General features: G+C 47.8%; 1 protein-coding gene across 8 annotated transcripts in view; it reads right to left on the bottom strand.

Moving 5' to 3' along the window:
- Positions 1-24,669, bottom strand: part of CACNA1E (calcium voltage-gated channel subunit alpha1 E) — a 301,767-nt gene that overhangs the window by 13,963 nt on the left and 263,135 nt on the right. For 5 of the 8 annotated variants that reach the window (XM_067728834.1, XM_067728828.1, XM_067728832.1 and 2 more), the window contains 9 exons: positions 23,210-23,275; positions 18,850-18,941; positions 18,144-18,309; positions 14,193-14,320; positions 8,696-8,792; positions 6,526-6,631; positions 5,324-5,431; positions 3,972-4,072; positions 3,589-3,695 (listed from right to left, as the gene is read on the bottom strand). In XM_067728834.1, coding sequence (XP_067584935.1) covers positions 3,589-3,695; positions 3,972-4,072; positions 5,324-5,431; positions 6,526-6,631; positions 8,696-8,792; positions 14,193-14,320; positions 18,144-18,309; positions 18,850-18,941; positions 23,210-23,275 — 971 coding nt within the window. Of the gene's footprint in view, positions 1-3,588; positions 3,696-3,971; positions 4,073-5,323; positions 5,432-6,525; positions 6,632-8,695; positions 8,793-10,673; positions 10,771-14,192; positions 14,321-18,143; positions 18,310-18,849; positions 18,942-23,209; positions 23,276-24,669 lie in introns of all 8 variants that reach the window. The other 3 variants (XM_067728829.1, XM_067728833.1, XM_067728835.1) reach the window with 1 other exon arrangement.

The raw sequence follows: 24,669 nt of genomic DNA, 5'->3' as shown, positions 1-24,669 counted from the left end.
CTTTTAAAAAATTTCCTCCACTCTCAGAAAGAATATGGTTGTATTGTGCCAACATCCCTCGCCAAACCAAACAATTCAATGCCATGAACATTTATTGAAGGACTGCTCTGTATCAGACACTGCTGGTGTATGAACTGCATGGAACGATTTCAGAAGAGGTGAAAGAGGTGACAACGTCTGGGTCGATGGCTATGTAGGAGGATGCTTCAATGGTGATGAGGTAAAAAAGGACAGGGGCAGAGTTGGCCAAGTGTTTAGGGGCCTCTGAACGAAAAGCATGGACAGCTGTTGCAGTGTGCCTGCTATTAAACCACCGTTTGGTACCTGAAAGACACCCTCAGCCTATGGGATCCACTGGGCTGGTTAGGAAAAAAAAAGGGGCAGCCAATCTTTCCTGAGAACTTGGCGCTGCTGCGGCCACTCATTGCTACTAGTACAGTAACAGTTCCTCTTTGACCTAAGCCAGCATGCAGACTGAGCTTCCTGATCACGGGAAGAGGAACGTGGTCAGTGACTGGGGCAGCAGCTCCCTCGGTGGGTGTGGAATTAGGAGGGAGAGATGGGACACCGTCTCTGCCAGTGTCCCATCTGCTCCGGAGAGAGCCACTGCAGAGTCTCCTGCTAATGACTGTGAATCCAGTGGAAAATCCGAGACCTAAGCAAGGATTGCCAGTCACTGAAAAATAATCCATTAGACTGGGATCACAGGGGACAATCTGAAGCACAGACTTTTCACCCAACCTGTCCCCTCGCTGCTAGTGAGGGCTTTAGCTGAATTGTTACAACTGCTAGAGAGCAGTCTGCCATTTAAACGACTGCTTAAATGTCAATCATCTTCTTCTGTGTGCCTTGGCCTGAGAACCATGGGAAACAAGCACTGCTCTATAGGAAATGGGCCCCCTTTTGTCCTACAGAAAATGAGTAACTCCAGGATCCCCAATAGGTAGACAGGACACTTAAAAGCACTGAACAACCTTATAGACTTGAAGAATTTGAACCCTGAGTAACCTCTTACTTTGAAAACCTTGTCTGGCTTCTCACTGTTATTAGGAGAGAGTCCAGAGGCCTCTTTCATGACCCACTTCCTACCTGGCCACCCTCCTCTTGCATTACTTTCCCTTATTCCCTGAATTCCAACATGCTGGGCTCTCTCAGTTGGTTGAATGTGCCGGGCTTCTTTCTGCCTCAGGACTTGAATAAAGGCTGTTCCCCAGAGTGCAGGATGCTTCTCAAACACCCGGTCCCTTGCAAACTCGTTTTTGAATTCATCCTTCAAAATTCTTCTTAAAAGGCACTTCCTTAAGGAAACCTTACCTGATAAACTCGTCAGAGGTCTCTCTCACACGCAATCAGATCATAATGTATTTTTTTCCCATCCTAGCGCTCACCAGAACTGTGATTAAATCATCAAAAATGACAAGTGTTTTTTTTCCTGATAATCTGTTTCATGTTTGTTTTTCTACCAGCTGTAAGCTCAATGAGAGAGGAGCCCTGTCACGTCCACCACGCTACCTCCAAAGCAATCTCTACTTGAACAATTCAGGGCTCTAGAAACACAAGTGGTTCCAAAGAACCAGCCTGCTGCTCCACCAGCATCTCCGTTTCAGGAAGTGGACCAACATCCACCTAGAAGCTCAAACCAGAAACCCGAGGGTCATCTTGGACTCCTCCCTGTCCCTCACACCATGTAGCAAATCAATCAATCACCAAATCCTATCCGTTCTGTGTATTAATTGCCTCTCAAGTCTGATTCTCTCTCCCCATTTCTATCCTGTTAGTCCAAGCCACAGTCTCACGATATTCACAATTGCAGCCACGTACTAAATGGTGTTCTATCTCTCGAACTGCTTCCCTCCAATCCACGGAGCCCACACTGGATTAAAGAATGATCTCTGGAAAGCCCAAACCTGATCATGTCACTCTGATGATCGTGTCGCCCATTATCCTTGGATGACACTAAACTTCTGTATCCTGCCTGTAAACTACCTCTGTATCCCTACATCCTGGCCCCTCCAAATCCATCACCTGCCATGTCCCCCGATATCTCTGTGCTCCAACCATCATGACAGTTCTTAGGTTCCTTAAACTTACCATACTTTACTTTATTTCACCTCTTGAAGTACCTGCTTTTGAGTCTCAATCAAATGTTACTTCCTCAGGGAAGCTTCCTCAAATCCTCAAACTACGTGCGTTGCCTCCTTTACACAGAGTCACAATAGCCTACCCTTCCACATTTTAACCTTTATCACTCTTGTAATTTCTTTTTTAAGAACTGTGTCCATGGGGACTGTGTGATTATCTGGACTGAATCCCCAGTGTCTGAGCCAGTTTTTGGGTCACACCGACTCTCAGTAAATATTGGTCAAATCAATGAGTGAATGAATTAATAAACATATGGGACAGAGGCTGGAATAGTCCAATGATGGGAGTTAATTTGTACAGCAAATTGTTGTGGCTAAAACAGATCTAGATGGTGGAGGGTGTCCTTTATTTCTAAGCCAAAGACCCTTGAAAAACACTGTAAACTCTTCCAAGGAGGTAGTCCCTAGTACTCTAATCATACCTCTTGACCACCTTCCCGCACGGACCAAAGATAAACATGTACTTGTTTTTTTGTAGACAGGAGAATCCATACCTGCTATTTAAACACCTCACATGTTTTGTAAAAACGACCGACGGCCTTGGTCGTTTTTTTTCTTTTTCAAATGCGTTGGATTGTGACCTTTGAAAACAATGCTTTTCAAAAACAGGTCTCCAACACCACAGGCAGAAAGAAATTTATGGCGTGAGAGATTCCAAATGGTATTCTGACTGAGGGCTCATTCCTAAGCCTGGGATTTCACTCCTCTGACAATTACTGAAGTTGTGATATTTAGTGATTTACTGGTTCCAAGAGAGCTAGACTGGAAAAAAGTCACTAATCATAACCAACGACAACAAGCCATTTACGCTGGGTAGAGGGACCATTTGGGTACATCACTTGTGATGAGAGAAAGAAAGCATTAAAATGAAGTATGTATATTACATTAGATCCTTTATGGCCAATGACCACATTGGGGCTAAGGCTTCCAACTCGGAAGAATTGGCACATGCCTTAATTAGGGTTTTGTTTCCACTTTCAATATAGAAAATTAACAAAAAATTGTTTTGCCTGATTTAAGGTTCTTTTTGTTCATTACAGATAACACAGTGTAGTGGGAAGACTCTGGGCTTGCAAATAACTGACTTAAATTCCAATTCAGCTTCCTACCAGCCATATGGCTTTGGGCCACTTAGTGAACCTCTCTGAGTTCACTCTAAAGTGATGATACTAATACAGCCCCTTACTTCCTTTGTCCATTCACAGTGCTCCCTGTCTCTGGAGCTGGCCACAGCACCAAACACGCTCAGTCTGCTTTTCCATTACCCCTGCTGAATAACCATCTTAAGATACAACATGTGGTCTTCTCACCCTCAGAGAGGGGACCATCCATGCATCTCAGCGTTAGTATTAGCTCGGGCACTTCTAGGCAATGAGTTTCTGGGTCTGCCCGGCGGCACACGTGATAATGCAAGCAGGGGAGTCATGGACCCTCTGGTAATACTCACAGGCCTGAAACGGGGTCCTGCTGGAGATAAGGCAGGGCTTTGGCATTAGCAATGATCTCCTGAGGCAGAGATGACGGCTCCATCCGCTGGAACATGGGTGCGTTTTTCTGTGTTAAAAGTGGAAAGGAGGAAAAAGGAACTCAAATGACTGTGGGGGAAAAATACCATTTGAGTAAAACAGGAATATGACTGATACCCTGTTTGACTATCTGAACCTCTGCCCCACTGGTTTTCTAATCCCTTGATCCTAGGGAGGTTCCTGGACCCTGCAAAGCAAAGCCTGACCTCTGCTTCTAAGCACTTGCAGGGCACTGTGCCCCAGGGATGCACAGGCCTGTCCCTTCAGGGGCCCACCCAGCCACCACGCTGTCCTTGACCTTCACCTGTTCCTCCAGCTGCTGCCTCTGCTTCTTCACCTTGCTCTGTTTATAGTAGTCCATGATCATCATTGCTGCATAGATTTTGCCCACAGTCAGGTCAGAGGCTGAAGACACAAGTGTGGCATGGAGGGGAACAGGGAGAAGACACGGGGGGGAAAGTGAGGACACCTAGGAAGCAGGTTTGCCCCTTCGGCCACCCACCCATCCAACATTTATTGAGGGTTCCATCTGTGCCAGGCACTGAGGCTACAGAGTGAACAGGCCCCCATGTCTAGCCTCAGGGAGCTTCCACGGCCGCCCAGGGAGGGTGATGTTACCAATGATGTGCAGCACATCAGTAAGCACCTCCCCACCCCCAGAATGGTCTAGGTTTCCGTCTCTTAGTAACACCACCTTTTCCCCAACGGCTTGAAGGTTTGCTGAACTGTGTTATGTGGAAGGACAGAGCTATGTAGCCAAGAAGTTTCATCCACCACCGCAGTGACCTATCTTAAGAAACTGTTCTCCAGTGTGGAGGTTCCTCAGAAAACTGAAACTAGAACTACCATGTGATCCGGCAATCCTATTCCTGGGCATATATCCAGACAAAACTCGAATTCAAAAAGATACACACACCTCAGTGCTCATAGCAGCACTATTCACAATAGCCAAGACACGGAAGCAACCTAAATGTCCATCAACAGATGAACAGATAAAGAAGCTGTGGTACATATATACAGTGGAATACTACTCAGCCATAAAAAAGAACAAAATAATGCCATTTGCAGCAACAAGGATGCAACTAGAGATTATCATACTAAGTCAGAAAGAGACAAATAACATATGATGTCACTTATATGTGGACTCTAAAATATGGCATGAAATGGAAACAGACTCACGGACATAAAGAACAGACTCGCAGACATAAAGAACAGACTTGTGGTTGCCAAGGGAGGGAGGGTGGGGGAGGGAAGGATTGGGAGTTTGGGGTTAGTAGATGCAAACTATTACATATAGGATGGATAAACAACAAGGTTAGTATAGCACAGGGAACTATATTCAATATCCTGGGATAAACCATAATGGAAAAGAATATAAAAAAGAATATATTTATGTATATAATTATGTATATAATCACTTTGCTATATAGCAGAAATTAACACAACTGTAAATCAACTATACTTCAGTAAAAAAAAAAAAAAGAAACTGTTTTCAATTAATGACAAAAGGAACTTGAGAAGTGAGGGATTTTTGTTTCTTAAGAATAAAAGAGCACCCTTCCCTTATCTCCTCGATCATTCTGTGTTCCCCCCAAGGGTGTGGTCTTGGCGTGCTGGGCCCACAGTGACAAGGATACCCTGGAGGAGACCCCACACCTTTGGGCATGGGCACAAGCAGATCTAACATCTTCTGGGACAGGTGAGGCCAGATGGCCAGGGTCTCCTTCTGTAGCTCTGAGTCTAGCTGCTGCCTGTCCGCACCACCTAGGGGAAGATACATTTATTAATAGCGAAAACAGAACAGACACAGAAATAACAAGGACGGAGGGAGGAGGTGGGGCAGGAGCTGAGTCAGCACGGCACGTCATATTCTCAGAGGGGATCTTGGTACTTAGCGACAGTGGACCTGGCAATACTGGGTCTTTCTGCTGAAGAAGCAGAACACATTTTGGCTCCGTTTTCAGTGACTCAGGGATATCCTGTCACAGAGAGCCGAGGCCCTGGGACCAAGATCAGCCTCCTCATTGATTCACAGAGGCTCCCAGCTGCTCAGTATATCAGAAGGGGGAATGCAGAGAGCCACGAGCCAGCCTCCTCTGCCTTTATACGTGTATCAGTTCTTCCAGCGATCTGACTCCAGAGTCTGAGTGACCTGATTTTTTTTTTTTTTTTTTTTTGCGGTACGTGGGCCTCTCACTGCTGTGGCCTCTCCCGTTGCGGAGCACAGGCTCCGGACGCGCAGGCTCAGCGGCCATGGCTCATGGGCCCAGCGGCATGTGGGATCTTCCCGGACCGGGGCACGAACCCGTGTCCCCTGCATCGGCAGGTGGACTCCCAACCACTGCACCACCAGGGAAGCCCGAGTGACCTGATTTTAAAAAGGATTTGGGTCAGGTAAGAGCAGGAAGCTGGAGGCCCATCTGCAAGTAGTAAACCCTTTCTTTCCTAAACCACTGAATTAGAAATCAAAAGGAACAAAATACTGCCATGATAGCACCTGCCACAGAAGCCTTCCAAGTTGTTAAAGGCACCACATAAGGGGAAAAAGAAAAAAGAAAAAAAAGAACTGAATCAAAACTCATTTGTTCAATCAACAGATATTTCTAAAATGCCTACTTTGTGTCAGACACCAAAGATCACATACTGTTGAAGTTAAAAGGAGGCTTAGTGATTATCAAACCGTTCATTTCACCAAGAAGAAAGGGCAAATATAATAGTTACTGTAGCTCAGAGGTGAAACAGGGACCCTACTATTTGATCTCCAGGTCACTGCCTCATGGATGAAAGGTCAAACATTTCCATCCTGCGCCACCCTGCGTGAGTTGTTTCAGAATCTTTCCCCCCCCAAGCTTACTGACCTTTGGCGATTTTAATGTCCAGAGCTGTCCGGATCAGAGCCATAAGCGTGGAAGTGAAGTGGACAGTCATGTCCTCAGCCACCGGCATATTCATCAGGACTAACCTCTGTGTGAAAGAGAGAAAAGAAACAGCAGGAGGAAAAAAATATATCGAGAGAAACCTTGGTGAGAAGGGAGGAAAAGTGCAGAGGTCAAATGCAGAGACAAAAAAGAAGGGCAAGGATACCCCCGTCCCCTGTCCCAGTCCTGCCCTCTCCCGGCTTCTCACTTAAGGCTCATTGGCTGCTGTTTTGTTTTGCTTTGTTTATTTCTAGGGAATGATGCCGAATTCCAAGGGAAGAGGGACTAATCATTCTGTAGGACTCCTCCACAGTCCTAAGAATGTCTTTAATAGGGATTCCTAAAAGCAGTGGCTCAGGGGAAGGAGTCAGCTCTGTGAGGTGACTCCATTCCCTGTTTCAGGGCTGCTCTACAATTCCACTTGTCCCATGAATACCCCCCAAAACTCACATGGGGGAGATTGTGCTTTGCTTATCTGACTTGAAAGATGCATCCTGATGCCCCCTTTTTGAGTCTTTAAAAGATGAAATTTGCCAGCACATGGTTGAACATGCAGAAGTCCAGCTTATCCAAAAGATGAAGTGGAGCAGAATGGAAAAGTGGGAGAGTGCAAACAAGGTCTAGGGGAAGAGGGCTGGGGAGAGCAGAGAAGAAAAGGGTGATCAAGGCAGGAGCAGAGTGGGCAGGCCTTGTTCCCCTCACCCAAAGGAAGGGGATCAAACTGAAATGGCCAAATCCACTTTCCAGAGAGTATCTTGCTTTTGGAATTCTTTAACTTTTCCTCCAATCCCCACATCCCTTCTCCCACTGAGCTTCACCCCAGAAATTCAAAGAACTTAGGGCCACATTCCACCACCTGGTACCGTTAGATGTGGAATCGTGAGCAAAAAGGATGCCAGCCCCTAAGCTTCAAAGGAGGAGCCATGTAGTGGGGTGGATAAGGGTCCCTAATGGGCACCCCCATTCCAATGAGATGCTCTCTGGAGCTTTCAACTTGGAGGTAGCAGCAGGAGAAGGTCCTCCAACAGAACCACCAGCCTAGCAGGAAGGCAAGTGTTTCTTCCCAAGACAGGGTTTCTAAAACTCCATTGGAACATCTTGCTTAACGTGATGCCACAAACACGGTGTCTTAGAGTGTAAGGCCAGTTTCTTGTTTGTATCTGACTTCCATCTCTCTCCCACTTCTTTAGGCTTCTAGAGAAGTGGCGACATTGCTAGGGTGTATTCCTAGGTGAACGAAAGAGCTCCAGAGTTCTGGGTCAGTCTAAACAGCAATGGGGAGTTAGCAGTAACTATTATCCATTGTGGAGAAAAAGTTCAGGCCCCAAGGCTCCGAACACCCCAATGGCAGTTGACTCCCAAGGCACAATGCTGTCCTAAGCAAGCCGAGGGGAGTCCACCCATAGTCATGCCAAGAAGGCATATCTAATGCTGAATGCAACTTGTGTCCATCATCACCCTTTCCTTTGAACTGCCAGGAAAAACGGGTAGCTGGGCTAATGGGGAAGGGAGCTGCATCCTTCATCATGTATCATGGGATGAAGGTTGCCGTTCCTCTTTCTTTTCTGGTACCTAGAAGGAACCATGCCATCGTTCCTCCCTACGTCATGGAGGAAGAAATTTGTTAAGAGTTTTCCTCTCTCCTAAAAATTTCTTCTTGAACCATGTTTAGAGGAATTTCTGCATTATTTCCTGAGCTTAGCTGATGGAAGATTTTTTTTATAAGCTCTGATAGCTGTCTTGCTGCAGGCTTTCTTCTTGCCCATATATGCTATTCCACAGCCCACCACTCTGCCTCCTCTAGAAGGAAACATGCTACTTAACACTTCCTTTCTAGGAACCCACTCACAAGAAGCCACACACTTGTAGAAACAGAATAACATTAAAAAAAAAACCCACGGCGAATAGTCTTACACACCACCTTGTGTATCGATTCAGGACTTCACCCCTTCTGTGAAGTTTCATGACCTTTTCATCTCATCATTCCTTTTTTCCTTGGTTCCCTCCTCTCCCTCCCCAGCCCGGCTTCCTCCCCACGTTCTGACCTCCCCACAGCTGGCGCCCATTTCCTGCTGGTCACTAGCCCAGAACAAAGGAAGAGGTGGTCTACCTTATATGCCACCTTGGAGGGACATCTCTTGCCGAGGCCTAGCGGTGGTGACATGAGAGTCAGCATTTCATACATCTCAGTGTAATGGATGCGGCCACTGCTCATGGCGGGGTGGTAAGTGGGGATGGGGGCAGGGTGGCAGGGCAGGGAGGGTGGCAGGGAAAGGATGCAGACAGGGAGGAGAGGAGAACAGGCATTCCCGGGGAGTCAAAACAAACAAACAAACAAAAGAGTACAGAAAACAGGAGAAGAAAAACGAAACAAAATGGACAGACAGGAAAAGAACAGGAAACCCGTTAATCAAGGCAAGTCGTACACGTGTCTCCATCCTGGTGCGGGTTTATAGCACACCCAACACAGACCCGGGAACGTGGCGGCAACCTTTGGTCTCTCTGCGCGGCTGTCACAGGGACCGGTTTTCTCCTCCAGGATGAGCATCACCCTACCTCTCTGTTCAACTCATCCATCCCCCATACAACACAAGCTTGTCTTCAATTCCCAGGGCTGTGTGAGAGTGGTATAAACCAGATAGACGGTGTTCCAGCCGTGGGTTAGGATTTCTGGCCCCGGCTGGGGACGGGGGTGCTGGCCTGGAAGTCAGGCCTTTCTCCTGCTCTGAACCCGCAGGCGGAGCATCGTGTATCCCCCTCTGTGGTGTGAGTGCAGCAGGAGACGGCGGCTCGCGCTGGAAGTGCTGCGCTACGGCTGCTGGGCAGAGTCGGCCCGTTGCTTCCACCTGGCTCTGGTGGCAAGAGTGCTCTTTGTGCCCCGGCATGCCCCGGGGGCGACGGCATGCTGGGGACAGAAGAAACAAAACCAGGAGGAGGAAGAGCATCTCGCATGCCATGCTGCCCTCCCCGGCTCTCCCACATGCGGCTGCAGGTTTCACCAGGGTGGAGTTTAAAGAGTCTCTGCAGAGGCAGCTGTTCGGCCTCCTGAGTATGGGAATCACTTGTCACCATCCCAGGCCATCTCCTTCCCATCGCCCAGCCTGGCATCTTCCTGGGCCTAAGTCGTCTTCCGGCTGCCAGACTGTGCTATGCACCCGGGAGCCCGCGCATCCCTCCTGTAACACCAGGAGAGACTTCCTTATCTGGTGGGCTTGGCCTTGGACAGGGACTGGGTGGAGCCACTGTGCTGGTCGAAGAGGGAGATCCTGTGCGCCCCTGAACAACGTCCTTGGTCTCACAAACAAACAGTGACTCGGCAGTTACAACAGAGCTCTCGGTGCCTCCAACAATACACGGCAGGACCCTCAGGCAAGAAATCTGCTCCGAGCCCTCGTCCTCTGCTGGGACCTTCCCAGACCCTCTGAGCTATTAAATTCTCCCACCGACTCTATCCTCTTTGCCTTCTTGACTTATCCTCCCCTCCTGCCCTCATTTTTTTTTTATGATTTCTCACCTCCCTTTTGTCCTATAGCTTTTATAATTGCTTGTGGCCGAACTACCCAGAGCTGGGCAGAGGTAGGCATGGCTAGAATCACACTTTTCTACACCGTATATGGGATGATGCTACTAGTTTGCTAAAAGGAGGCTCTCTGTCTCCAGGGAAAAGAAACCAGAACTCCTTGCTGGATTCAAAAGATTTCTGCATTCTCTGGAGGAGGGAGAGGTCCCTCTGGTTAAATCCACAGATTAACGTGGAGTGAGAAAGAGAGAGAGGAGAATGTGTGTGTTATACGTGCACGAATGAGTGTGTGCATGTGAAGAAAACAGAGGTCAAAGCAGCCTCCGTTATTAAGTCCTTAACTCTTTTTTTATCCGCCGTCCCCCCAAAACGTTCCCTTCTTCCTTGTGTAACAGCTGCTGGTTCTGGGAGGGTTTGGACCTCTTTAAACTCAAAGGAAAGCAACATGAAGGTTCCCTCATGTGGCGCAGTGGTGGTGGAGCAGAACGGAGAGGAGGGGGGTTGGAGGCTGCACCCCGCCGCCGGTCACGGTCATGGTCATGGTCACAGCTGGGGACCGGAGGCAAACCTTGCAAGCCACCCTGTAGGGGCAGTTCTCTCCCAGGCCCAGAGGTGGCGAGATCACCCGCACTAATTTGTACATATCCTTATACGGGATCCTGCCGCTGTAAAGGAAGCACAGGTGGGTTAATAGGACACTCAGAGAAGGGTAGGAGAGAAACGACAGCCTAGCCACGAAGGGGATGGCTGGAGGAGGAAGGGCAGCTGCTTTCCTTGGGCCCAGCAAAGCCAGATTAGGAGAGACTGAGGACGAAAAGCATCAGAGAACCACCACCTTGCAAACAGCGAGGTAAGTATCAGAGAACCATCACTGCAAACTGCACTGCCTCGAATTTTCTAAGGAATCAGAGCTCATTCAATGCCTAGTGGCCACGAGCACCCAGAGATATCTGTTGGGCCTATACCTGACCAGATGCAGAAAGTGGAGCCTGGGTCCAGCTAGGCCTCTAAGAACAAAGCCCACCAATTCACAAATACCTCTGACTGCCACCAAGAGCAGACACCAGGCTGCCGTGAAGCGGACTGCAGAACCCTTTGCTTTACACAGACACTGATCACAGTCAGTTACTCAGACCCACTTGTCAGGGCAGTGGGAAAGTCAGCCTCCTTCTACAGAGTGCGAGAAAGAAATTTCCCATTAGGCTAGTCAGCAAGGAGCACAGTTGGCATGAGGGAATTTGCAAAGGGCTTTGCTTCTCGTTGTGGCAGATTTTTCCCCCGAGTTCTGCTTGGGCAAACTCTTCTCAATTTGGCTGGAGCCTGCCGGGATCTGTGCTCAGAAAGCAGCCTGCAAGGGAGACGAAATGCTCTCCCGCCAGCCCTGCTCCTGCAACCCAGCCCATAGGCAGCTTGGTCAGATCCAGTCAGAATTCCAGGAACACTGTGACCTATCTTATCACTCCCGTTTCACAGAGCCTGCTAGAGAATTCTGATTTCCTGTGTAAAGGACAGACTCAACAGTTGATTCATTTTCAGTGGCTAAAGCATCTGCTCCCTCAGGGGCCAGAACAAGTCAGCAACGGCCAGGGATCTGAGGGTCTGGACACATCCTGGTACAGACCAGGGCTTCCACCGGAAATGGTAAGCACGCATTCTCCACCTCCAAGCATCCGATCCTCGCCAGTGATGTCGAGACTACAACTTTGCCCCAGCGTCACTCTTCCTAATCTTTTCTTGATTTTGCTGTTGATTCCTCCTCTTCTTCCAAACAGCAGCTCAGCCGTACTTCCAGGTCTCTTGACTCTTAAGGGGAGGTTCATTTTACCATGTGTTCTTTTGTTTCTCATTGTGGATGGGACGTGGGTGCGTTGGTCCTGCTGTCTACAGGCTGATGTGCTCTGCAACCCGTCTGTCTCCTTTTTGAAGACATTGGCTTACTTTACCTTGGTTAGTTTCCCCTCTCATCTCATAGAGAAGGCCAGTAAAACTAAAACCAGGACAAGTTACGCTGTGAATTTCAAAGTAGACACAAGAGGTTCTCTTTGGTCTTTTTGCTCTTTCACAGCTCATGCATCTGAGTCTCATGATTAGTTCTCGTGGAATTGTTCTTCCCAGCAGATGGAAGAACTGGGGAGCAGCATGTTTAATGCCCAAGGCACCTGGGTCCCAAAATAATGTGAACCCCAAGAAGCTGGGGTTTCTGAGAGCCAAGGGCACCTGAGTGAGGCTATAGGTGAGCCATGAACTCCTGTGCTAGCAGCTGCTTTCTCCTCTCTCAGGCGAGTGAAGAGGTCCCTTCTTGGTCTCCCGATCCCATGGCCATCCAGCTTTACAGACACCAGTTTTTCATATTTTCTTTCCCATATGGTAATTAATTATAACAACAGTTAATACATGATTTAATATATTCTTCACAACCAGACTTGAAGGTAGGCAGGATCATTACCACTATTATACAACAAATGTGGAAGCTCAGAGTGGTTGAATGACTTATCCGAGGCCACAGAGCTGACAAGATACAGGCCTGGCTGCATTCCCCTGTAACACAGTGCCCACTGCATTCTAAAGCAGCCTATCCTACTAGAAAGAAGGCCCAGAAAGTACAAGCCATTGCTCAGCCATTGTAACAGGAATGGATTTAGAGAACTCTGTGCTAAGTCATTAATAATTACTGAGGGGAAGAGGAATTCTGATTCACTCTTTCAACATCTAAAGCAGGGACCCAAGTTCAACAAGCCTCATAGGAGGACAGATTTGGGAAGAGTCTTAGATTATGAAGTAGTTCCAGGTGGAAGCAACGTGGTCCATTCCCATGAAGGATGGAATTTCTTGTAGTATTTTCAGAGGGGGACCAGAATGGATAGACTGGCGAGATAAGATCCTAAAACTAAGATGACTTGGGACAGAAAACTTCCCATGGAGTGAGTGCTCACAGCACTCTTACCCTGTCTTCAACTGTGAGGACCAAAAGCCTGCCTTTGAACTCTAAATCAGGGATTAGCAAACTTTTTAAGTAAAGGGTCAGATAATACATATTTTTGAATTTGAGGGCCATGCTGTCTTTGTCACAATATGCAGTTCTGCCTTGTAGTGTGAAAGCAGCCATAGACAGTACATAAATGAGCATGGCTGTGCTCCAATAAAACTTTATTTGCAGGGCTTCCCTGGTGGTGCAGTGGTTGAGAGTCTGCCTGCCAAGGCAGGGGACACGGGTTCGTGCCCCGGTCCGGGAAGATCTCACATGCCGCAGAGCGGCTGGGCCCGTGAGCCATGGCCCCTGAGCCTGCGCGTCTGGAGCCCGTGCTCCGCAACGGGAGAGGCCACAACAGTGAGAGGCCCGCGTACCGCAAAAAAACAAAAACAAAAACAAAAAAACCAAAAAAACCCCCACCAAACTTTATTTGCAAAAAATAGACAGTGAGCCACATTTAGCCCATGGGTTATAGTTTGCCAGCCTCTGCTTTAAAGCCCAGAAGGCACAATATCACTTGAGAACTATTGGAAAGTGAAAAAGACCTAGGGAGGTCATCCCCGCAAATTCCTGCCATCTAACTCAGTTCCATGCAATAAAAATCCACAAGTATTTAAGCAATCAGTTAGAAGAATAACTTGCTCGCTTTTTTATATAATTTCAGAGTTATCTGAAACTGTACCTTTTGAGAGGGATGAGATAGAGAAAAGACGAATGTCACTGACCATGGTGGCCAGATGTCCAGCTGGCCCCCAAAACACTTGTCAACCCCCCTGGTGACTCAGAGGGGTCCACTAACCATTTTGGAAGCTCCTCTAGGGACTGACTCAAACACTCTGAGGTGCAGACTGTGTACTGAGATAGGCAAAGAAAGGGGAAAGCCTGTCACAGAAGGAAAGAGAGGGGAAAGGAAGATAAAGAAGCTAAGTGGTCCATAACTGGCTCGATCCCAGAGCCAGTCTGAGGACCTGGCCTCTTCCACGGGCCACAACCAAGAGGAATCTCCTCTCCTTCTCTAACAAGCAAGCATGGGTGTCTCCAATTCCAACCTCTTCCTTGAGAACTCCAGAGGCCCTTGATAGGGGCCTCACGGGGGGCGCCGAGAGGCCTACGCACCATGCCGCTCTGTCATACTCTGCCCAGACACGGACAAACTCGTCCAGGTGGTGAGGCCCCAGGATGGATGAATCCCGAGTCAGGTACTCAAAGTTGTCCATGATGACGGCCACGAACAGGTTGAGCATCTGGAGGGCAAGGGGGAGAAGAGGAGTTAGGAGAAACCCAAAGCAGAAAAACAGGCTTCAAGACAAATAAAGAAATCAGACGTTTGTGAGGCTGAGGCTCCTAACCAAAGCACTGTTGACCCTGCCGGAGGCAACGCAGCATTTTCACGACTGAACTACACGTCTTTCTGCCTGCATTATGATTTCACTTTCCTCTGCCACTTTATATCTGCAAAGTATTCCTCAGTCGCTTTTGTTATCTATTAAATTTCTTTAATTATTAGTGCAGCAGCAGCAACACGTTCTCAAAGGCTAGAGGAAGTCAAGGCCCGACACCAAGCCTCCCTGCCAGCCTCCCTCCCCAACCCCTGCTCCCCAAAGCGGCCAGTGAGAGAACTGGTGGGATGCCTTATAGCGGATGAAGGGCTCACTGTGCGACAACTTGAAGCTGTTCGCGGCTCTTAAGTGCTTCCAAGACCCTGTTCTCCCACTTATTTGTTCAACAACATTTATTGTGCACCTACTATGTTCCAGACAGAGCTCCAGGTGCTGGTGGTGGGAGTTAAGAAAGGTCTGGTCCGAGATACATTTCCATAACTAGCACGTTGCTTAAGGCACAGCGGGCGTTCACTAGATGTTGTTACTTGAATATTCTTAAAGACATTTAGTATTTAGCAGAGACTGTGATGTGTTGGAAACATACAAATGTTACAGATTTTTTTAAGAGCCGTGAAAGAAGCATGTACAGCAGGGACAAAAAGGAGTATGGGTTCGAATTTCATATAATTTTCATGTCACGAAATATTATTCATCTTTTGATTTTTTTTCTCAACTATTGAAAAATGTAAAAATCATTCCTAGCTCATGGGCCATAGAAAAACAAGTGGGAAACTGGATTTGGCTTGTGGGCTATAGCTAGTGGAGCTCTATATAATCTTATCCAGCAACAGGAAGCAACAGGAACCCCTAAAGGGGTTTAAACTAGGAGAGAGACCAAGGGCTATGTGCATTCAGAAAGAACACTTGGTCGCAATGTGGAAGGTGTGGAAGGTGGGCAGGAGACCAGGGGGAGAGTTTTGCGATGCTCTTGAACTAAGCCAGTGCCAGACAGCAGCCTGGATAGAGAGTTTAAGGAGGTGGACTCAACAGGCCTCGACCACAGCGAACAGCACTTCTTTGTTGTTTCTTGGCCATCCAGCACCCATATACTGTACTTCCGGTCTCCTGGGGACACACCCTTTACCTATTCCCAGTTAATATGGTTTAGTGGGGCACCACCATGACCCAGGCCTCAACCAGCCATTGAATCCCATCTCCCTGGGCTACAGTGACTGGTAAGCCAATCAAGGCCAAGAAAATGGCATTGAATCTTCTGAGCAAGAGACTTGTTCTTCCTTGCTGGCCTTGAATACGTGGGGAGTGAGGTACACAGCTGCTGCTACAGCCACCTTGGAGCCAAGGACTGGAGTTGTTGGAGAAAAGAGCTCACATGCAGAAGCCTGGAGAAGAGATCTGACAATAAAGAAGGGAACCTGGGCCTGGGGATGTCATCTGAGCCCCAGATCAAGCTTGCTTAAGCCTGTCCTGCCAGACCCTTCATTTATATGAGCCGATGAAATCCCTTTTTGCTTAGGTCGGATGCAGCTGGACTTTCTGCCACCTGCAAGTGAAAGAACCTTGCCTGACAGAGATGAATTGGCTGTGGAGGTGAGCGAACAGGAGCCTCTGTTGCTGATTCCCAGGTTAAGTGGCTGGGTGGGTGGAGGTGCCAGGTATGCAGACAGGATACACAGGATAAAGACAAAGTCTGCAGGATGGAGTTGCTGGGAGTCTTCTCTGCAACAGAGACTGCTGGCTGCATCCTAATTATTATTAATGTTAACAAAAACTATTTGTATTATTATTGCTTTACATTTGCATAGTCTTCTATAGCGTTGTGTGCGTATTCACACCTACCAGACGTTTAATGCTTGCTCTAACCTTTCGTGAAGCAGGTTTAATTACCACCAGCCTTTCAAGGACACAAGTGCTTCCTAGACACATCTGTGTTCTTTAGCTCCAAGCACATAGCTGGGCACATCCCAACGCACCGGTAAATCTTTCTAGAGTGGTTGGCTTGAGTTGAGAAGCTGTGTGACTTGCCCAAGGTCACAGAGTCAGTGTCGGGCTGAGATTTGAAAGCAGATCATCTCATACTGAATACAGCCTCTATAAAAATAACATTAATGTGAATTATGCAGTAGCCTCTATCTCAAAATTCTAAAAGTACCTTTATGGTCACTAATTAATTTTCCAGTTATATCTTTGGTTTCTTTTGAAATATTTATTAAACACTTAAATGATGAAGGATAAAATGGAGATGTCTGCATGGCCTTCTATATCTCCACTTCCCCCTGTGATAAGCACTGATACTCCTGTATGAGTTTCACCTTTCAGTTCTAGGTGACGGATGCACTGAAACTCGCTGACGGCTTCACCTCAGTGTCTAGCTCAGTGTGGACCTTTTAATGGCCACTCAGTAAAAATGTGCTGAAAGTGCTGAATACAGGAATGAATAAACAAAAAACTCCAATTTATATCATCATTCTAAATTTCCTTGGTTATTTTCATTATAGGTTATACTTCCCTATTCCTAAATAAGATAATATTTTCTGTTCTTTTTTCATCAAAAAACCTTTCACATCCACGAGAAGGAACACATGTATCAGCTCACTATACCAATAATACTCTTATCAGCAAGTACTTTTTCTTCCCATTTTACAGAAGCCACAAATGGGAAGGTGTCTTGGCCAAGGCTAGAACAGCAACAACGCCAGTGTGGGCTCCCCAAGTCTCCGGTCAGTTCAACCCCTGCTACGTCGGCCTGCCCACCACCCTTACCAGTCTGTGTGTTAGCCACTTCCCCACACCCGACAGCTGGACACATGGCAAGTCCCCTTGGGATCACTTTAAAGAGGTAGAAATTCCTGGACACCAAACAATTCACTCTAGGATTCCCAGCCATGAAGCTGACCACTTTTAAGTGGCATTGCTTTCGTTTTAGATTTTTTGTGTAGCCGGTGGCCTCAGCAGTGAAGCCGAGCCCAGGGACGTCAGGGTGGCCAGAAACGCCAGACTGACCCTTCCAGTTATCTGGTAGCCCCTCGCCCATTCTTCTCTTTATCACCGCTTGTGTGACTGTGCAGGGTAGAGATTTCTGGATGCTGCTGTGCTAAGTCATGTTTTCTCCCAAAGAAAGAATTAAGAAGGCACCTAGGGCTTCTCACTATTTTATAGGTGGGCGTGTGGCACGTATATTACTCAATATTTACTAATGCCTAAAGCAGTCATATCCTTTCACGTCTATCAAGCTGGCCAACTGTCACCAGACGTAGCGACGTGAGAGAGAACCGCATCTACTACATTGTATATTGTCATCATCCTACTCTGATGAATGCTATCCCCTTACAGTTTCAGAGTACGTTTTCTCAAACAGTTCAAAGGTCTCCAAAGGAGAGATAAAAGATTCTGAGCCCTGCTTGTGAGATAAAATACCGGAGATACAGAAGAGAAAGATTCACTCTGGGTCACAACTGATTCAACGTGGTATTCAATACTCTATTCACGGAACCCTACCTACTCTCCTAATTAGCTCTTCTCACACAGTCCTCGCCTAGAAGCAGCAGAGACATCTCTCAGCCATGGAAAGTCACCCACCCTGGCCTCCAAGAGCCTCCGTGAGGAGGCCTAGTTCTCATCATGGGCTGGGGTTCGTGGCGGAACGTACACCGAAGGAAACCTCTCGTCTGTTTATCAGAGGGGGGGACTGGGCCACATCTCAAGCCAAGAGCACACTGCTGCTCACCAAGAAGGAACAGAAGAAGATGAAAGAGACGAAGTACACGTAGGCCAGGTCGGTGCCACAGCGCTCGCTCTCGCTCTGCCCTGAGGGTGCGGTGGTGTCAGGCTCACAGCCCTTCTCCCCGAGGCACGACAGCATTATCTCCTGCCAGGCCTCACCCGTGGCACTCCTGAGCCCAAAAGACAACTCGGTTAGTAGCAGCAGGTCTGCGTGTCCTAACCTCTCCTCAGCACTCTTCCCGACTCACTCATCTAGGTTCCTCTTATGCTCAGCCTCCTTCGAGTGCGATGGAGAGTACCAGTGAGGTCTCTCCTGGGCTCTGCCACCTCACCCACTGCCTCTCCATCTTCTGTTGACAGCGGTAGAGAGGGCAGTGGGACTCTCTAAGACCCCACGTAAACCTGGTCATCCATGGTTTCAGCCCTTAAATGGAATCTGGCCTGCAATCCACCCTCACCTTCCCCTTCTCAAAGCCCTGGAGGATGTGCTGAAACTGCATTTTGCAAATTGACTACTGAGTCAAAGATGTGGAGGAAACGTTCTAAAGTCAAGTCATCGGAGCAGTTTTTCGGACATCCTGCCCCTGCTTCCGCCCTCATCTCACTGTCTATCCTGTGAGCAGAGACAAAGGGGAACGGGCGGAAGAGGCAGGCCGACTGTTTCTCTCTCGCAGGAGAGCTCCAGCCACCACAGTTACGGATCCAGGTACCTGAAGAGTAGCATGAGGGACCCAAAGAAACTCCGGAAGTTGTTGTGCCGGTTGATGTGACTCTCCTCATCTAATTTTATGTTTCCAAAGACCTGGATGAGAAAAACAACAGAAAGCCCTGAGCATTATTGAGCGGTGGGATGTGTCCAGTGCAGGATATTAGATGTACCTGCAGGCTTGGTGAATTCACATGCGTGGCTTCTCCCACTGGCCTAACCATGAAGCAGACAACTCAAAACCCAGGAAGGCTGGTAGACCCCCACGTTCTTGGCCTGATATGCGGGAGGAGTTATATTCTCCAGTGACGCAAAGAGGATGAATGCTTGCAAGGACCGCAGAAGGCAAGATCTTTGAAAGCCATTCTGCTTAGATGTAGTTCCTCCCACACCTAATTTGGTCTTTTTATTTCTGTGATACCTACTCACTATGGTACTCAAGCAGTCTGTCAAAGACATTACCCTATAATAGGCATGCAGGGAACGAGTTACCCCTCCCCTCTTCCTGTCTCAGCTGGTAATGATGAGAACACTTGCATTTGCAGAAGATGTGATTTATCCCTTACAAAGGATAAATAGGCAGATGTTGTCCTGGAATTTGCAAGCAGTTTAAGTCAGAGAGGGGTATCTCTATCTTCCCTGGATATGTTCCCATCTGAAGAGTCACATCTCAGAAGTGTGATACAGCTATAACCCAGAGTCCATGAGAATGAACACACACCAAGTCCAGGCCAATAGGATGAAGAAAGTCTGGAAAACTGGATACTTGGAAAAGGAAAAAGAAAATGGATTGGGGCAAATCTGGCTATAGAGTGAGTTTACTAATCTGCTGTGGGTCTCTGGGCTTAGAATGAGGTCACTGTGCAAGTTCATGTGAAAAAAAGAGGGAAAAGTCAGAGATCTTTATCTATAGTGAATAATGATGAGCTCTCAGACACAGTGCTGTCTGGAGCCAAGGTCGACCCCATGTCTCTCTAGATGGGAAGGGTGCCCTTACACGTGTACTTTCCTCCCCAGACATGATTCAGATCTCAGGATCTACTCTCACGAGGCAATGTCTGTACAACCGAAGGCTTACAGGTCACTTTTCCGGCCTTTTGAGATTATATTGAGCCTGTATTTAACATGCTTCAGTTTACCTAATACGTGCTAAATGGAACACATTTCCCGCCCCCCCCCAACAGTGTCTAGAATGTGCAATTAAGAACAGTCTCTGCTATTTTGCTCAAATAGCTCCCACTGACACCTGCTTGGGGAATTTGTTCTCAACGCTGATTTTCAAAACCTAAATACTACTTGTCTCTCAGGGAGAATGGAGGTGGCAAGCTAGGCAGTGCTGGGGAGGAAGGGAAGGAGGGAGATAAGGCTGAGGGCCCCCAGTCAGACAAATAGTAGCACTGAAAAAAATTCCACTCAAATAATCAAACCTAGTTCTGGATGCCCCAGGAGGAAACCGCCATATATCCTTGCCCATGTTCACATCCCCTTCTGTCTTTCTTTACACTCATTTAACTCAAAATCCATAGTTTATGCCTGATTCATCACACACACACAACTTACAGTGTATTTCCTCCCTGTGACACTCCTGAAGCCATTATTCGTTGTCCCCTTTACGATATTCTCGAATACCTTACCCAATCGTGAACTAGCTGGAGGGCACACTGTGAGTTTACAAAAGTTATGTGTGTAATAGTCAAGGAACTACTGTCAAGCCAATAATGTATATTTATAATGAATGTGGTGTTTAAATTTTTCCACCTTTTGAAAAAGCTTTTCACTTAGTCCTTGTCAGTAACCCAAATCTCCTATATCCAAAGGAAAGGCTATGGAAGAGAAAGGTTTGATGAGACCCACTGGAACACTTAATGAAAGTATAGGCTTAAATCTGTTTCACTTGGGATTACAGAACTTTAGAACTAGAAGGGACCTGTAAAGCTATCTATCCAACTCCTCTACTGCACCGGTGATGGGGTTAAGGCCCAGAGAGGTTCAGTGACTTGACCAAGTTTGCACAGCTGGTCAGTGGTGGAGCTGAGGCTGGAAGCCTGTAGCCCCAGGACTCTCCCAAACCCAGCAAGTTACTCCTTCCTTCCATCTTCAGACTTCTCTGCAAAGCTCTCTTCTTCTAAGAAGCCCTTGAAAGTTCAGAATAATGGTGCTTCTCACAGATACCTCCTATTGCTAGTTCTCTTTCCAATGCTTGTCTACTTTCCTTTTGCTTTTCTGTTTGTACGGATCCCTCTGCTTTGTTATGACTGTATGAGACACAACCTTTCTAGGTACAAGCTAGGTGTCTGCTTTGTGCGTGGTGTGGGGTCTCCGTCATGGGACAGGATGAAGATGGCCAGCTAAAGGTAAGTCACAGTGGGAATGGCATTCATGTCTTGGTGGAATGGAAGTAGTGATCTTATTTTTTGGAAATAAGTCTGAGGGCAATAAATGATTACCCATTGTGGTTATTGTAAATATTGCAGTTTCACAACTGAAGAACTCCTATCTCCCACTAAAGGGTCAGAGAAATACTTGTATTTGCTTGTTGGTGGGAGGAGAGACAGTGCAGAGAACTTGCAGTCCAGTAGGAACATGGGCTGCAGAGCAGACAGAGCTGAGATTTAAACTCAGCTCTCCCACTTACTATCTGAGATCTTGAGTGTGTTACAAGTTACTTAGCCATGCTAAGCAACAGTGGAGACAATGAAACCCACATATAAACATTTTCATATCACTCCTGAATACATCAGTCATGTATCTTGTGGTGTGTGTGTGTGTGTGTGTAATATATATATTTGCGGGGAGAGAGAGAAAGTGAGGGAGAGAAAGGGAGGCAGGAATGGGTAAGAATATCTATGTAGCACAGTGTCTGGAACACTCAGGAATTCAAGTGATGGTAAACGGTATTATCATCATCAGTAGTATTACTAACGGGTTAATATTAGAGATGGTGTTATTCTAGTTTATTTTGCTGGAAGATGAAAAGGGGATAAGAACTATTCTAAGCATGGACCAAAAAAAAAAAAAAAAAAAGAACCCTAATTTAATCAAGTTTCATTTGGCCGTTCAAGAACATTTTAATTCTAGAATCAAATATCTGAGAGTTTGGATGGACTTAATAGAAGTCATCAAGCCAATCTTCCACTTCAGCTGGGATTCAGCTTGCACCCACTTCTGACATCATCATTAAAGCTCTACCAAAATATCCTCCGTGAAGGAGAACTCATTACTTTTCAACCAAATCTCACAGTTTTTGACACTTGACATTCCATTGTATTTTTGGAGAACAAAACTCTCCAGTCATGGGATCAGAAGATGAACAAAATTTGGAAGTGCAGGCAAGAGAGAGGAACAAAAAGAAGACATTTCAGAGAAGCGCTCGAAAGGGCTGCTGACACGTCAAGCCTGGGGGATGCGTGCAGTGGCTCCAGGTGGCAGCCACCACTGAGAAGGCAGCTGGCCGTTCAAAGGCAGCCAGACCACCTGACTGCAGAGACTCCCACTTGGCTGAGGTCCTACGCTGGGGTTTAGTCTCCAAATCTCCAAGTCAGAAAATCAGCCTCTCGGAGCCCAGCAGAGAGCCTGTGTATCCAACTAGACAGGTGCATGGGATGTGCTGCTGGCTGTTTACGGTAGGAGTTCACCCACCACAAATGACAGCTGCCTTTGAAAGATCTTTTGGCCTCTTCTGCTCAGTGGGTTTCTGGTTACCTGCCTAAGTACCCTGGGTGGGAACCTCATCCACTTCTCAATTCCGAAACTGGAAAGGATGTGGTAACCAAGGAGAACCATCCAGCGAGCTGCGTGGTCCTTTGACAGGCATCAGCCGGGATGTGGCCCTTGGGTTTCCTGAGGACTGGGCACACTGCCAGGAACTCTGAGCTGTTCCCAGTGGTGGGTCTTAGGGCATCAATCTCAGCCATGTGGGATGTAACTCGCATACATTTTGTGCTGCTGTCTGCAGAAGAACAACCACCTGACCTTCTTTTAGGTCTGGCTCAAATATGGGAGGGTCCTGAGATACGGATCATCACGAGCCCTACCCTATCCTTAGTCTCGTGGGGGGAACCCCTCTGGCTAAGAACAGCGGTGTCATCTTCACTGGAGTCCAGCTGCTTATGAGGCAGCACCATGACCTGACGACCTCAGAGGAAGCCCCTGTATCAGACCACTCTGACCATCTGGGCAACCCGAGTGGGGAACCCTGCACACGTGAATTCCCAAGGTCATATTGCAACACGATCCTGGGAGCGAGCCTCAGGGCAAGAAGGGATTCTTGAAAGGACCTCAATCCTGTAGGCTCAGGCTAGAAAGCCAGAGACAACCTGGGCAACAACTGTCCCCCACCAGAGCCCTGATGCACCCTCTCTCACCTGCATCCCAATGATGGCATAGATGAAGAAAAGCATGGCAATCAGAAGGCAGACGTAGGGGAGGGCCTGGAAAGAAAGCAGAGACACGACCATGAATTTAAAGGCAGGCAGCTCCAGGGTCACCTGCAGCACGGGCAGACAGGAACTCTTGTCCTGAGACTGACTTAAAACACAGGGCTGGGGCTCTCTATTCACCCGGATGTTCTATTTTGGGATTCCGTACTTTTGCAGATGTCCATATCCTCTGACAGATATGTAAGCTGGTGGCCCCAGAGAGGCTTGTAATTTCCCCTCTGTCGAGAATATTCCCTGACCCACAAGTGTGTGGCCCATATATCCAAGAGAGAGCTAGGAAAACTTCTTGGGATTGGGATTCATCCCACTCCGTATGCAGAATATTAATAACCTGGGCAGTTGTGATGCAAATTACACAGCAAGCATTTAGCTTTGGCTCCCAAACCCCTGTATTACCCTTCCCAACCCTCGCTCAATGTGAGGTTCATAACGGAGCATTTGGAAGCAAAATGAAATGGCTGGGGTCTCAGTTGCCGGTCAGTTCCTAGCAGGCTCCTTCAAGCTCTGATGAAACATCTTTTTCCAATGTTTAAGCGTCCTGACCTTTCATTCTGTGTCACGCAAAATTCCAAAAAGGCTTTCAAAGCGTGAGCCATCACAAAACCCTGCCATGAAGCCACATGGCACAAAATTCCACACTGTGCCAGCTAACTGCCACTCTGGGGTGACAACACTTTACTGATGGGGGTGAAAGGGCGAGTGCAAGAGACAGAAGGCCGGGAACTGCCCCTGGTGGCTGGGGGAGGATGGAGACATAGGGCAGTCTGGTTTGGAGGCCAGGGTGGGCATTATAATTCTGGGCTGATCTCCGTGCTGACATGGAAGCCCCTCTTCTTTACCACCCAGGAAGCCTCCCTGGCAGTTCGTGCAACTCCGAGTCTCCACCCTCTCTCGAGTGTGTACAGCATAACTCCCCGGAGAGCAATTGAAGGCTTTCAGACTGCATGAACCAGGCAGAGCTTATCAACAGAGCTAACTAAATGAAGAGCCCTGGGAGACTTTTACAACTTGAATAAAGAATAACATTAAAATGCAATAGGGCTTCCCTGGTGGCACAGTGGTTGAGAGTCTGCCTGCCGATGCAGGGGACGCGGGTTCGTGCTCCGGTCCGGGAAGATCCCACATGCCGCGGAGCGGCTGGGCCCGTGAGCCATGGCCGCTGAGCCTGCGCGTCCGGAGCCTGTGCTCCGCAACGGGAGAGGCCACAACAGTGAGAGGCCCGCGTACCGCAAAAAAAAAAATGCAATAGAGGGGTTTCCCTGGGGCGCAGTGGTAAAGAATCTGCTTCACAATGCAGGGGACACGGGTTCAAGCCCTGGCATGTGGGAAGATCCCACATGCCGCAGAGCAACTAAGCCCGTGCGCCACAACTACTGAGCCTGCGC

This window comes from Pseudorca crassidens, chromosome 2, assembly GCF_039906515.1.
Source record: "Pseudorca crassidens isolate mPseCra1 chromosome 2, mPseCra1.hap1, whole genome shotgun sequence".
NCBI lineage: Eukaryota > Metazoa > Chordata > Mammalia > Artiodactyla > Delphinidae > Pseudorca > Pseudorca crassidens.
This window is presented reverse-complemented; position numbering and strand designations above follow the sequence as displayed.